This window comes from Carlito syrichta, unplaced genomic scaffold (genome assembly GCF_000164805.1).
Source record: "Carlito syrichta isolate Samal-C Ts95f unplaced genomic scaffold, Tarsius_syrichta-2.0.1 Scaffold301823, whole genome shotgun sequence".
Taxonomy (NCBI): domain Eukaryota; kingdom Metazoa; phylum Chordata; class Mammalia; order Primates; family Tarsiidae; genus Carlito; species Carlito syrichta.
In genome coordinates, this window is record NW_007245919.1 from 153,111 (window position 1) to 168,011 (window position 14,901).

Sequence of the window (14,901 nt, forward strand, 5' to 3'; positions counted from 1 at the left end):
ATGAGAAAAGAGTACATTGTGTATTTGTTATGAGTGTCTTTTTTTTTTTCTTTTTCAGAACACATTTTAATATATTTCGGGAAATGCAGATAAAATGTAGAACAATCTTCAGGTACTAAAATCAAACACCGTGCTGATCCATTCTTCCCACTGCTAAAATCAGGCCATTGAAAGGTCTAAAAAGGAGTTATTCAGGGGCTCCCGATTTTTGTCCTAAGAATAAATTCTACAATTCTTTACCAGGAATTTGCAGGCTTCTATCAACTGGCCACATCTTCTTCACATGACACTTTCCCCTCTATTTGATTATTAAACAAAGTCTTTTGTTATGCAACAAATGGTTCTCTACTAACCTCTCTCCCTAAACTTTTAAAAATTATTCCCTCCTCAATGCATCAGTAATAGTCACTCCTTCCAGGTGTAGCTTAAGTCTCCTTTCTTCCTTAAGGCCAACCCATACTGATTATTCTCTTCTTTCAACACCTTTAAACCTTACTGTCTCTTCTACAATATTAGTCCATTCAGAATGTTTGTTGCTGTTGTTGTGTGTGTGTGTGTTTTGTATTAACTAGGTATGAATTTTACCTCCTCAACTACGTTAAGAGATTTTTGTGTGGTAAACTAAATTGAAGTTTGCACATATTCTGGAAATAATCCAAAAGATTAAAGTGAAGCAAATTCATTTATTACACATTTTTGGCCTTCTAATGGGCAAATCAACTGTGTCTAAATTTAAGTTTTTCACATGTAAGGAATGTCCACATAAACCAAGAGAAACATCTGTAATAATTGCATTTCTTTAATATATCTAATTTTTTTTGAAACTTAAAAATACTAGATTAAAATACATGGACAGCAAGCATAATTCAGGTAAAAATTTATCTGATATATAATAATCATTTCCGTTGATTCATCATTTATTTTGATGTTAAGGTGATATACAGACTTGTACCTAATTATTATTTAATTAATTTATATGAGAGGAATGTAGAATCAAATTTTTGGTCTGTGACATTAGCTATCAACACATTTTTTTATAAGTAGGGGGAATGCTAAGGTTATGCTAAAGTTGAAATAAAAATGGCATTTGGATAGAAAAGTAGGAAAACTATTGAGATTCTAATAATAGTAAGCTAACTTGAGAACTAGACAATTTATAGTAGTTTATTTGGGGAACAAACTTTGGGGAAAACAATTTATTTCACCTTTTTACTAATTTTGCTCAAACTTTCTTATGCGTATTTTAAAATAAAATTCCTTTAAATAAAAGAAAATAATAAAGACAAAGGCAAGGATATATTTGAAGGAACAGCTGTTCACAAGATCAAAATGTACTTAAATGTATTTTAAAGTTATCATATATTGCAAATATTTATTTAATTTTATTTTTTGCTTTGTTTCTCCGAAGCCCAGAATTTCAATGTCTTAGGTAAGAATAAAGGCTTCTGGTAACTTTTTTCCCCCCAAACTCTCGATTTTCATGCTTTTTAGAGTAGAATGGGAACACTATCCAAATTTCATGTTTGGTTTAAAAACATTCTAATATAGAAAACTTTGTATCCATTCTGTGAACCTTGAGACCCGGGCATACACCCCTGGGCGATGCGGCAGTGCACACTGGTATCCAAATGATGTCACACCAGCAAGGAACCACCTGTTGTTTTCCTGGCACATTAACGGTCCTCCTGAATCCCCCTAAAGAGTGAGTTGCAAAAGAAAATTGTATATATGTAGTCAATTGATTTAAATATATAAGATTGTTTTCAGCAAACCAATTCAAAAATAAAGATTAGAAAATATTATTTAATTGCAAGTCATTTGTACATATTCTCACTTTCACTCTAGGTCATGAGTGAGAACCCTTTGGTCCTCAGTAAGAAGACAAAGTATGACAACTAGAACATAATTTATACTTTTTGAGGATGCACCTTTACAGTAAAAGTTTCTCCCATCTTAATCATGGCATCTTGATGAATACGAAGAAATTCTCTAAAGCACAACTACGAAAAGCACCCCAATAAAAACATATATTAAGAGCCAATCATTATATTAAAAGATATATACTCCAAGTACAAGGGGGACCCTCCAAAACATAGAATCATCTTTTGGAGGACAGGCCCCTTATAGCACACTCAAAATTTGTTCCTCCTAATCCAAAGGTCAACCAAAGTTTTTATCTGGGTATTTTGAGAAGTTTGCATCACGATTTATGGGAGAAATGTCCCAAGTGGTGGCAAACAGGTGACTGGTTCTTCCACCATGACAATGCACCTGCCCACACCACTGCTGAGTGTTCAGCAGTGTTTGACCAAAGCTGGCATGACTCTATGCCCCGCCCTTTCTATTCACCAATCTCGCCCCGAGTGACAATTTTTTGTTTCCCTGGACGAACAAAGTCCTCAAAGGGAAACATTTTGCCGATGTGGAAGAGGTGAAACGAAGAATGACAGAAGCACTTAAAAGGCATTAAAATTGAGGCGTTCAAAAACTGTTTTGAGCCGTGGAAAAAGCGCCTTTGTAGGTACATTGCATCAAATGGAGAGTACTTTGGCCCTATAATTAAGGGAAAAATGTGGTCTCTCACCTTTTTCCTTTGGTACAGAGGAACATAAATTTTTCTCTCCGGTTCAGAGGAACACAAATTGCACTGGCAACCACAGGTTACCAGTATGCTAGGTGTAACAAATGTGTTCGGCTATTTGAAAGCAGAAACTGTGGTTTTTTTCTTCCTCCTAAGCCCTTAATCTGTAATATGCATTCAGAAATATTAGTGGAACAGTATATATTCAAGTCTCAAAATGTGTTTGATATGATTCAAAAATCATTAAAAATAGACTCTGGATATTTTTTAAAGGAGTCGGTTGATTTCCTTCACGTTTTCTAAAATAATTTAATTTTTTAATAGACAAGAGGATCCACACAGAACAGGGATATTACCTTACTCAGCACATACTGGGTCAGCTGCAGTTACTCAAGGGTCATGCAGCAGACTTGCTTAGCTGCTGGGCAGTCTGTGTGGTTGGGAGAACCAGATCTTTGCTCATTTTCCATCATCTAATTGTACAATTTCAGTTCAGTCATGTAACTTTCTCTTGCCTTAATTTTCTGATTTGTTCAGTGAAGATATTTCCTTTTTCCACTAGCTCAGCAATGTATAAGTACTTCAGAAATACACATGAATGCCAAGAACATAAAGTATTCACCTTAAATTTATGTTTCCAGTTAGATATGATACCTACTTATAAATAAAACAAAAGTCACTACCAGTATTGAGTATCTGAGTTTAAGATTTGGCGACCATTTTCGTTCAGAATGGTAGTTCTCACATTTCAGTATTCATCAGAATCACCTGAAGGACGTGACAAAACACACATTGCTGGGCCCCACATTCACAATTTTGGATTCAGCAAGTGTATGATGGGACTTGAGAATATGCATTTCCAGCAACTTCTCAGGAGATGCTAGTCTACTGTACTGGAGTCGTGCATTGAAAACCACAGTGGGAATATGGTTTGGCATGGCTAGTAGAGTGGCATTCACCGCGTTTTATGTAGAGAAGACGTTTTCCAGCCACTAGTGGTACCTTTGTGTCCACACAACTGCCTCCAAAAGACAAGCCTTTGGTAAGCCAGAATTCAAGAAGGTGTAAATGACTTACGAGGAAAATTATTTGTCACCATAAGGCTAAACAGTAATGCTTCAAAGACTTATTCAAATAATGTATCAATAAAAATATGTTCACAATTTTAGATAATGCATTCTTATTTAACCAGTTAATCCTCTCATAAACATATTATTAAAGTTGAACAAAGAGAATCATATGACAGTCTAGAGTATTGATTTCTCAATTATGCTAACATTATATTATACAGGGCATTGTCTTGTGTGGGAGATTTCTTACTTCCAGTGACTAGCATACTTAGACTCTTTGGAAATTGGAGCCAACTATAAGATTTCAGAAACCTGGCATGACTTAATGGCTTAACGTAACCATAACATCAATAGCATCAGCCATCATATTTTCTGCCTAGTGTGTAAGGTGTCTGCTACGCAATCTCCATTAACTGTAATTGAAGTTGTCCAGCTGATTTCCCTGCTGCACAAAAATCCTATAAATCTCCACTTAACTGGCAATATATCTTACCTTTAGCACACTTTTCATTTTCAAAAAGAAGTGCAAGATCCAGAGATAAATTTTAAACAAGAAGACAGCTATCTGATTTTCCTTGAATTTGCATTTATCAAGCAGAATAAATTTAAAACTAAGCTGGAAGTTTAACATGTCTTGAGACATTGATTTAACTAGAAGATATATAAACATTATCTACATGACTGTGTGCTAAAGAAAAGTCATGTATTGCGATTATGGCACATATGTGTTAATATATGAAAAAAATTGCTATACCTTAATACAGTGAAACCATTTTCTCACGATATAAATTGCTACTTCTGTATTTATCAAGTACTCATTTGACTGGTAATGCTATCAAGTTTAATCTAATCCAGTGGATATTTTATTAATTTTCAAGTACAGAAAAAAATGCCAAAAATTTATTTACTAAGTCTCATAATAAGAGCTGTTAGATATTTTTTGAGTGATTACTTAGTGCCTTACATATGTTATCTTATTTAAACTTCTCAATTAACCCCAAGTAACTTGTCCCAAGTCTCATCAAAAAAGCATTAAAACTGGGATCAAACAAAAATTAGTCTGAACACAGAATTCATCCTCTTCATGACTCCAGGTGCACCTAAAATTAATTACGACTCTAAACTTTTACAGAATTTATTTTTATTTCTTGAGTGTATTTGGAGTTCATTGAGCTAATAGACAGATACACTACTTCTAGGTAGTATGCAGTTTCAATGAAAGTATGTGGATAAGAGTTCTTTTTTTGTTGATCACACAAATAAAAAACTATTGACACTTCCAATTTGTTGGAGTATTGACACTATAACTGCAGCAAGTTCATGTTATTACCTCTCCAAAATGAAATGCAAAAGATAATATGAAAATTCTAGTATGAGTTCCGGAGCTAACATTAAGCCAGTCTATTATTTATTTATTTGCCACTTGGTTAGCTATAAATTGGTTCTAACCCGGCTACTCAGGTTGTTTTTCAACTAGAAGTTACTTCAACTCACTGGACACTTGGACCATACTTCAAATTCAGGGTGGGAATTTAGAGGCCCATAGACCAAATTTGTCCACAAGCCTGTTTTGTTTGTTTATTGTAAGTTTACATAGAGCTTAAAAGAATTGAAAATTTAAAAATAAATGCTGTAGGTCCACAAATCCTACATTAGCTGGCTGCCTCACACACCCAAGTATTATGACTTGTCTCTAGAGACATCTGACTTGTTCTTAAAAATTAGTTTTGTTTCTAATGCTCAGGTCCACTCAGGATTACTATGCACATAGGCAAAAAAGTAACTGCTTTGTAAAAAAAATAAAAAATAAAAATAATTTAAAAAGAGGTGAAGTTGGAGAACTTCTACAATTTCTTTCTTTATTGTTAAGAGGATAAATTATTATATACCAGTGCTTTCTGAAAATGTAGGGTGAGCAATAATAAATCTGTACCTGACAAGAATCTATTCTTCCTTCTTCATAGCCTGCACATATCATATTTTCAGTAATGTTATATTCTGGCATCTGCTGTTGGCATTTCCCATTTGATAGAAGAGGAACGTCAGCTTCTTGCAATATGTTTGCCGTAGGACCTGTTCAGAATGGATAACGCCACCAGCTAGTCAGAAGTGATCTACATGCATGCTTGAATGAATTACCATCAGTCTTATTTATTCCAACATCTCACTCTCATTATCAAGTACTGTGTGTATATAAAATGAAACTAAATACTAAACCTTGCACTCTAAAGCACATAATAAAGCCCATCTGTGGATTTTGCTAACTGGATTACAGCAAAGCACTTTTTTTTTTCCCCAAGGGCTAGTAGGAATGGTGAATTAGACTAGATGGTCTTTGGACATCTTCAGTAATTTTAAACAGTTACAGTATTGCCTTTGAGGGGAAAAAAAAGACCTGCCAACACAAAGAGTTTCATTCATGGAAATTAGCAACAGCTCAGAAATTCAGAAGTGCTTTCATTTGGCACCTGAGGAGGTGCTCCCTTCTGCATAATGGCATTCAGCGTCTTTGTGGTGCTGTGTGAGTGAGCAGATGCACACAGAGCAGAGGACAAAGCTCAGATGAACTGTGCCCTGGTCTATAGCTTATCATCACATGCAGGTGAAGAGAAAGGAGACGTTTTTTAAAAAGCAGAATATTCTTGCCTTCTTTTTGCAAAATGCTTCATCCACTGGAAGTATGAATCTCTGTTTACTGAAATACTAATCTCAAGAGACATGTGAAACAAGCAGGTGTCTAATGCCCCAGAAAAGGTACATGATAAGCACTTTCTAGTAATTAGCATTTCTATTTGATTCCTCAAGAGAAGCAGAAAGTCGTGGATAAGTTAATACATTTAACAGTCAATGTTATTTCAAAAATATATGTGACCTTATTTCCAGCTACGTTTAATCCCTTGCACTAAAAAGACTACAGAAACAAAGGAAGTGTGTGTGTGTGTAACTTAGATGCAAGGCAGCATATATATGACTCAGTGGTGTGTTGGTGACTGTGAAACAACCGCTGGTTTTCTAAAAATGAATATATAAAATGAAAAGCCAGTGTCTCCATTTGCTTCACGTAAACATTCTCACAATGGCCAATGTCAAGAGACCAGCATGACAGTAAATATGGAGTGAACAGTACTGGATGACTTTTTCAAGTTTGACAATGGACTTTAAGTTAAGAAAATAATTTGGGGAGCTTGAAATGGACAAGAAAATTCAGCATCTCACTGTAATCCATCCTATGAAGATAAAATGGGTAGATAGACTTTAGTTTTATAGTAAAAACCAAGGTACTTTTTGCTGTTTATCAATGAATTCAAAATTTATTTGGGAGATGATAAAACTCTTTGATAAAGGAAAATCTGAGTAGTGTCTACTTGCTACTTACTGATTGCCTTAATTTTGCTTTCTTTTTTTTTTTTTTTAGTCAGAGTCTCACTCTGTCCCCCAGGCTAGAGTGCAGTGGCATGCTCACGGCCACTGCAGCCTCTAGCTGCTGGGCTTAGGCAATCCTTCTGCCTCAACCTTCAAAGTAGCTAGAACCACAGGTGTGAGTCACCACAACCGGCTAATTTTTTGATTTATTGTAGAGAGGAGGTCTCACCAAGTTGCTCAGGCAATCCTCTCGCCTCCACTTCCCAAAGTGCTGGAATTATAAGCATGAGCCACCTCACCCGGCCTGATTGCCTTGATTTAACCAACTAATAGCACCTCATGTCTTCCTAGGGAACAATATGTTCATGATTTTCCTAGCTATTTAATTAGTGTAAAGTATTCAAAAGATGGAAAACTTGGATTTTTATAAAATTAAGTACATGAGAATCATAAAACAAAGTTCATAAAATTTTATTAATTGCCATTACCCAAGAAATATTTAAGCATGATGTGGTCAATTGTTCCTAAGTGAAATTGATTTCAGATAGTTTTTTTTTCTGGTTCCATACTATTCTTTGAGACTTCCTTAAGTCAATTAAACATGTATCTTTAGTAACAATAAGAAAATGTGAGCCATATTTACTCAGCTCTAAAAAATAAAACATTTCCTCTAGAATAGTATTACAATTTGTTAGTAGACAATTTGTTTTTGAAAAATCTGCATTGTGGCTATAAACTGTCTTTTAGCTTGAAGTCTGAAAGAAAATATCTATCTAGGAATAATTTTTACTGCTTAAATTTCACATTTAATAAATAACATTTTTCAAGTAGACAAAATAAATAAATGATTATATAGTCTCTGACTTATATACTTTTTGCACAGCAAACATGGCATTTTCAGTAATATAATGTGTGTGGAGAGCCTTTGTCGTAATCATCAGGCAAGCAATTGACGTAGAACGTTATTCTTTCCTTTGTAAAAAAGGTAAGGCTATTATAGCTGTGAGTATTTTGATTCTGAGATCCTGTACCTATCAGTAAGATTTTCATATTAAATACAATTAATAAGAACTTTTATACATAATGGCTATAGTTTGTTGTAACTACAAAGATTAGGCCTTCCTACCAGACTATAATGTCTTTCCTGTTTGCTTTTTTATTTATGAGTGGTCAGAACTCTGTCCTAGATGGGGTATTCCTTTTAGGAAATCCATAGCCAATGAGCCTTGTAGTTACATTTAGAGGATATGAAGTACTGGATTTTTAAAAAAAATTATGTATGATTATTTTAAATGTGCATATTTTTGTGTTTGTTTTCCAACATTAACTCCTGTGATTAAATAATACTACAAGGTGAAAGGCATATCAATTTATGGTCCTCAGTGTAAGATTCATGCCATATCTAAGTCTTCTTATCAGTAGGCAAAATTAGCATATTGAAGCTAGAAGCAAGTCTTTTCTCATTTTAAGGAAGGTGAGTGTGACTCATTTATATTATACCTAAAAGTTTTATTGAACTGATAAATATGATGGATGATAATTTGGTTTTCGATGAGATTGTATGTGCTTTACAAAAATAAATTTTTGAAACATTTGATTATATTCATTTTAATGAGGTATATTTTCTCTTTATCAGAGAGTTTATAATGCAAAAATAAGATATTGAGTTTAGAGGAGACTTGAATTTTCCTTCAAAATGATTATAATTGCATAATATGTTCTACACAATCTTGAGAAATTGTTAAGAAAAAATATATAACATACGAATATAAGCCTGACAGTGGATTTAAGGGATACTGCAAAAAGTGTTATAAGAGTTGCAAAAACTGTTGAAAATAATCACGGGTAACTATGACAGCATATTTTCTTTTACTAGGACACATTATCTTTTTTTGAGTGTTCTAATTTACCTTCATAAATAATTCTCCCCCAGCCAGCAATAGAGCAATTTCTTCCTGGAGAAAAAATTTGATTTTCTTCTGGTAAACAAATAGGTTGTATATAATCTGGAAAAGCAAACAAACAAAACAATTAAACAAAAAACTAACAATAACAACAAAACAAAAACAGATGTACATGTATTTCTAACAAGTTTTAAAAGACAATTATTTTTGTCAACATTTAATCTAAAAAAACTTGTATTTTTGTTTTGTCTTGCTTGGACAAATTTGGTAGACATTAATCTTAGGGGAAGGAGGCATTTCTGAACAGCACTTCTTTGACAATGGATCAGCTACCACTGGGGCCTTTTAGGATCTACTGTAAAGTTTCCTAATTACTCTTTTATGGTGTAAACAATGTCTTAACACTGGAATGAATAATTTATATTTTATTTTTAAATAATTACGTTACTCAATAGAAAATGTTGCCAGTCCCATGAAAATTTTGGCTTGGCTGATTTTCAGCATCAATTAAAAAAAAGTTGGGCAAATTTTCTGATGTTTTTCTGACTTTCCTTCGTTAAAAGAAACCTTTAGGAGATTGCTTTACAAGGCACTTATGGAAGTATTAACATTGGTCACTAACTTTTTTTTTTTTTTTTTGAGTTGGAGTCTCACTCTGTAGCCCAGACTGGAGTGTAGCGGCTGCTCCCAGCCACCGCAGCCTCGACCTGCTGGGCTCCGGCGATCCTTTCGCCTCAGCCTTCCAAGTAGCCAGAGTTACAGGCATGTGCTACCATGCCTGACTGATTTTTTGATTTATTGTAGAGATGAGGTCTCGCTGCCCAGGCAGGTCTCAAACCCGCGGGCTCAGGCAATCCACTCACGTCAGCCTCCCAAAGGCGCGGGATTACAGGCTGAGCCACCGAGCCCGGCTGGTCACTAACTTTTAAAGCCCTTCTGCATCAATTTATAAGCTACCTGACATAATGAAGCACACATTGCATGTAAGACCCACGCAGATACAAAAATGTGTAAGATATAGTGCTTACCTTCAAGGAAAGGGCTAAACAACTAGTTTACCTTTGATAAGTACATGCTACCTGTATAAATCGAATCCCATGAAAACACAGAGATGAAGACACAAATAAGATAACTAAAAATGAATTCTTTTACCTGTGTAATTCACTTTAAATTCAAGATGCATCATGGCAATGTCATTGTCCTTTCTTCTTTTATTGTAATGTGGATTTATGACAATTTGATCTATCAACCGAGTTACTACTTGAGGAGAAGTCAAATTCGATGTCATATGCAAGCCTAAGATTGCTTTCCACTTAGACGGCTCCAAATTTCTCCTAAAGATTATGATAAAGAGGTATGAGACATTCTCTACCCAAAGCACTTACTGAAATAGAAATTTCAGGACTATGTAGTTTTATACTGAAATGTTCTTGAATTTCTCTGAATAATTCTTTAAAAATATTTGTTCATATTTTTTTCTGATCAGGTCATAGAAAATGTCTTGTGGTATTAGTTTTCTATCATTTCTCTTAAGTCATCTCTTGATCTCTAGTTCCAGATTGTGGTTCTGATCTCTGACTGTAAATTAGAACACCTAAAGTGCTTTTATTTATTTTTTATTTTAAAGATGTGGGGTATAATTCAGGGTTAGGTATACTAATGTTCATTATGCAGGTACCCTTGTTGATCAGGTGTGCCCCTCCCTCCCCTGGCAGTTTTCCTCAACTGCCAATCCCACACCCCCTCCTCTGGCAGTTTCCCACTATTGCCAATCCTTTTCTTATAGTATTCAAGGTCTACTTGAATACTATATATGTTCAAGGTCTACTTATGAATGAGAACATATGGTACTCCGTTCTTTGTTTATGTGATAGATCACTGAGTATGATAGACGCTAAATCCATCCGAGTTGCTGCAAAATCCATATTTGTCCTTCTTTATGGCTGCATAATATTCCACTGTGTATATGTACTTTTTTTTTTTTGGCTTTTAAATAACACTCATGCTTGCTTCCTCTCCTCCCCCAATTCTGATTTAATGAATCTGGAATAAGCCACCAGACAATTTTAAAGATAATTTCAAATTAAAACTCCAAGTTTATGCAAATATATGACTACATTGTATAACCCCTGCATTAGATTGCATGCCACTGCTGTGAAAACGGCCTTCTGGCCTATGACTTCTCCAGACAACTGCAGCAATTCTAGTACTAATAAAAGGAAGATCAGGCGCATTCTCTCATTTAAGGGGTTCTTGAATTCACACAAAGTTAAGGCAAGCAGTAAAACCTATCATGATGTTTATAATCTAGTACATGTACTTGAATATCTTCCATATGTGATACTGGTCATTGATAATACATTGGTAAAAGATAATATTTGTGTTATAGGACAGATTAAATTTCAAGTATATTATAAATTGAAATTGTGCAAGGACCCCTAATTGTGCTATTAACCTGCAATATCTTTAGGTCAAGGAATTACCTGCTGGAATTAAGCCAATCAAGCCACATTCACAATGAAATTAAAATTCAATGACTACAATCATAGACAGAGTTATTGATTCAATCCTTAACAGTTGCAAATGCCTACTTTCATGTGGTATTTAAAATGTTAAAGTCCAAGTCATTACAAATGTCTAAAGGGTGAGAAGTTATTGTATGTCTATTTTTAAATCTATCTATTCATAGCTTTGTTTTATTTCTCAACTTATCACCTAAGTAGTAGTCATCCATAAAGCTAATGAATACCCAAACATCCAGTAAGCATCCATTGACAAGCACATTGCATTACAACTTGAGGAAATGTACCTAAGTCTTCATAGCAACTAAATAACTCCCACTTATGAAGAATCTACTTGGTGTCAAGTGTAGTACCAAGGACTTTATATCATCGTATTTAATTCTTATCACAGTGCTATACATTTTACAATCAGAACAAACTGGGTGCTGATTGCTTAAATGGTGTGGGGAGACTTAAACTGAGGCAGTCTGATTTTAATGTATGCACTTGCACCAGCACCCTGGGATGCTTCGTACAGCTATGGGTAGGGTTCTGTGGGTGCAGTTGAAAATAGGAAGGGAGGACTGAGGGTGTGATGGGCAGAAGGGAGAGACGTGTCTTGTTGGTTTATCTGGGCTCAGGTAGGGGAGGGTGTCTTTTCTCCTAGTGGTTAGTTGTGGCCCAGATGCTGAGTCAGGAGGTCATTATGGTGTTGTAGAGGCCCCACTGGCTTGTAAAAAGGCCTTCTCTACATCAAAGAAATCAGTACTTCACCTATGTTTGGCATACTGATAGTTTTAGACTAACCATATCCCAATCCACTGTACACTGAAACTCCTCTGTTCACATCACCCTATTCAGGGTGAGCAGAGAAAGTAAAATCTCTTTTCTGGTGTTCTATTTCTGAACCTCTTTCTCTATCACATGTTAACTATATATTTTTAAAGCTCAGCTGGTTATAATTTTCACTTGATTAACCTGCCTGTTAAGACTTGCAGGTAATAGGATTGGCAGTAGTGGGAAATTATTGGGGGTAAGGCAGACACTTCATCAATAAGGATAACTGATTTCAAACCAGGTGAAGTGGGGACCTAAGTGAAGTCCAAACTTTACCTGTACAATGACTGTTTGTATACCTAATCCTGAATTGTACCCTATATCTTTAAAATAAAAATTTTAAAGAAACAAAAAAAAAAAAATGCAAAAAAGAATTGCAGGCTATTTACTCAACATTTAATTCATGTATTTACTCAATAGTTATAAAAATTAGTCTTACAATTACTATGCCATGTGTTTCTTATTTTGCAGTTCATTATATTTATTTATAGATTTTGCAATACTTATACAACCAATGCATTCTATTGATATGCATAATTTATATTTTATGTATATAAATTATCTATATGCACAATACTATTTATAGTAATAATGTAAAATTTAAAAAATCAGTAATAATAATTGTCCCAAAAGTGCATGAGGCCTTTATATAAGTTGTAATTTACAGTTAACAAAGAATATGGCATTTAAAATAATAGGATTGTTTTTTTAAAATGTTTTCTAGATATTTTATCTTCAGAATCCATCATACAGAAGTTTAGATAGGTATATGCAGTTTATTTGCTATAGATTTAAAATCAATGTTAAATTAGGCAATTCAGAGAAAAAGTAGTTAAACTCCCAAATTCTTCTCTCTTTGGTAAGTACTATCCTCTATCTAAGAACTAATAAATGAGCTGGGCTCGGTGGCTCAGCCTGTAATCCCGTGCCTTTGGGAGGTTGAGGTGAGTGGATTGCCTGAGCCCGCGGGTTCGAGACCCGCCTGGGCAACTTGGCGAGACCTCATCTCTACAATAAATCAAAAAATCAGCCCGGCGTGGTAGCGCGTGCCTGTAATTCCGACTACTCTTGAAGGCTGAGGCGCAAGGATTGCCGGAGCCAGCAGGTCAAGGCTGCGGTGGCCGGGAGCGGCCACTGCACTCCAGTCTGGGTGACAGAGTGAGACTCCAACTCAAAAAAAAAAAAAAAAAAAAGAACTGATAAATGTAATTACTGATATTAGAAGGCTTATAGGTCACACAAAGCTTCACAATCACCATTTCCTTTCATTACTTTAAGGTCTTGAGTAGAAAACCAATACATAAGTCACGAACTATGAAGATTAAATCTTCAAGCTATTGGTCTAATTAAATGAAACATACAATGTTCATGTGACACATTATTGACAATTTTCAAAATCCTTACAGTGTTACATGGAAAATGACCTACTTTTCATGTTTTTATTACTTCAGCATCTATAAGTAGCATCTTGGGTAGAAAAAATTCCCCCACAGCGCGCGCCTGTAGTTCCAGCTACTTGGAAGACTGAGGTGGAGGATCGCCAGAGCCCAGCAGGTCGAGGCTGCAGTGACCGGAAGCGGCCACTGCACTCCAGTCTGGGTGACAGAGTGAGACTCCAACTCAAAAACAAACAAACAAACAAACAAACAAACAAACAAACAAAACCCAACATGTATAACTTACATTTTTCTCTCGAGTCCTGCTCCACAAACCTTTGTGTATCTATGCACTTGTCTCTCCTATCACAAACTCTGCAGCAGCACAAGCACCACTTCGTATTACTACACCCAGTAGTGATTTTAGAGCTTTCCCTCAGTGGAAAATGACTAGATAATACAGAATTTACCATCCATGGATCTCAAGTGTTATGAATCGCTAGAACAATTTGCTAAAACTTTAGATTTCTAGAGGCCATCTCCAGAGATGCTAATTTGGAAGGTTGAAGTGGGTCCAAGAATCTGTGCTTCGTAATCACTGTTGGGATATTGAGCAATGCAAAAACTTCCTAGCTTTTTCACGCACCCAAAGCTGGGGGACAAAAGGAAAGCCTTCAGTGAAATCATTTTGGATAAAGAGATGGGACATTTGTTTTTGAAATATTCTTGTCTCCAAACATCTACATTCTAGTAAAGAAAGAAAAGAGGTACGGGTCACAAGATAGGTGGGCATGGGAGAAGGAAATAACCCTATTGAATAGCCAAGCTCCAATCCAGCAGAGGCTAACATGGCCAAAATAAGGCACCTTTAAATAGGAGAAGTTGGCCATATTTCTGCTACTTTTTACTTTCTGCCCTATGTAAGCAAACTATGTATCCCAGTAACCAGGGAAAGAGCAGCACAGATTGGGAAGGAGTAGAAAGAGATACAATCGGGAGGTTCCGATAAGATGGCGATGGCACAGGGGGGACGGTGAGACCCTCCGAAAGTGAGTTCCCATAAAGACTCTTGCTTCCCCCACTCCGCCCCGTGTCCCCCTGCCAGTCGCACTGGTGCGAGGCCTGGAGGCCCTCGGTCCCATGCCCCGCCCGGCTACCGCAGCGGCCGCCACCGCGGCGGTTCTGCCCCAGGCAGCCCCGGGCCCCTGGCCACGTGGAGCTCCTGGCTCTCTCCCCGCCCACCCTGCCCCACCCCGCGCCAAGCCACTG

The 14,901-nt window shown here is 36.0% G+C and overlaps 1 protein-coding gene across 1 annotated transcript in view; it reads right to left on the bottom strand.

Moving 5' to 3' along the window:
- Positions 1–1,393: 1,393 nt before the first annotated feature.
- TMPRSS15 (transmembrane protease, serine 15) overlaps positions 1,394–14,901 on the bottom strand; it is a 141,673-nt gene continuing 128,165 nt past the window's right edge. Inside the window, exons 22-25 of the mRNA XM_008055327.1 lie at positions 10,071–10,252; positions 8,925–9,020; positions 5,585–5,724; positions 1,394–1,695 (exon numbers count right to left, since the gene is read on the bottom strand). Of these exons, the coding sequence (XP_008053518.1) occupies positions 1,540–1,695; positions 5,585–5,724; positions 8,925–9,020; positions 10,071–10,252 (574 nt within the window). The 3' untranslated portion in view covers positions 1,394–1,539. The remainder of the gene's footprint in view (positions 1,696–5,584; positions 5,725–8,924; positions 9,021–10,070; positions 10,253–14,901) is intronic.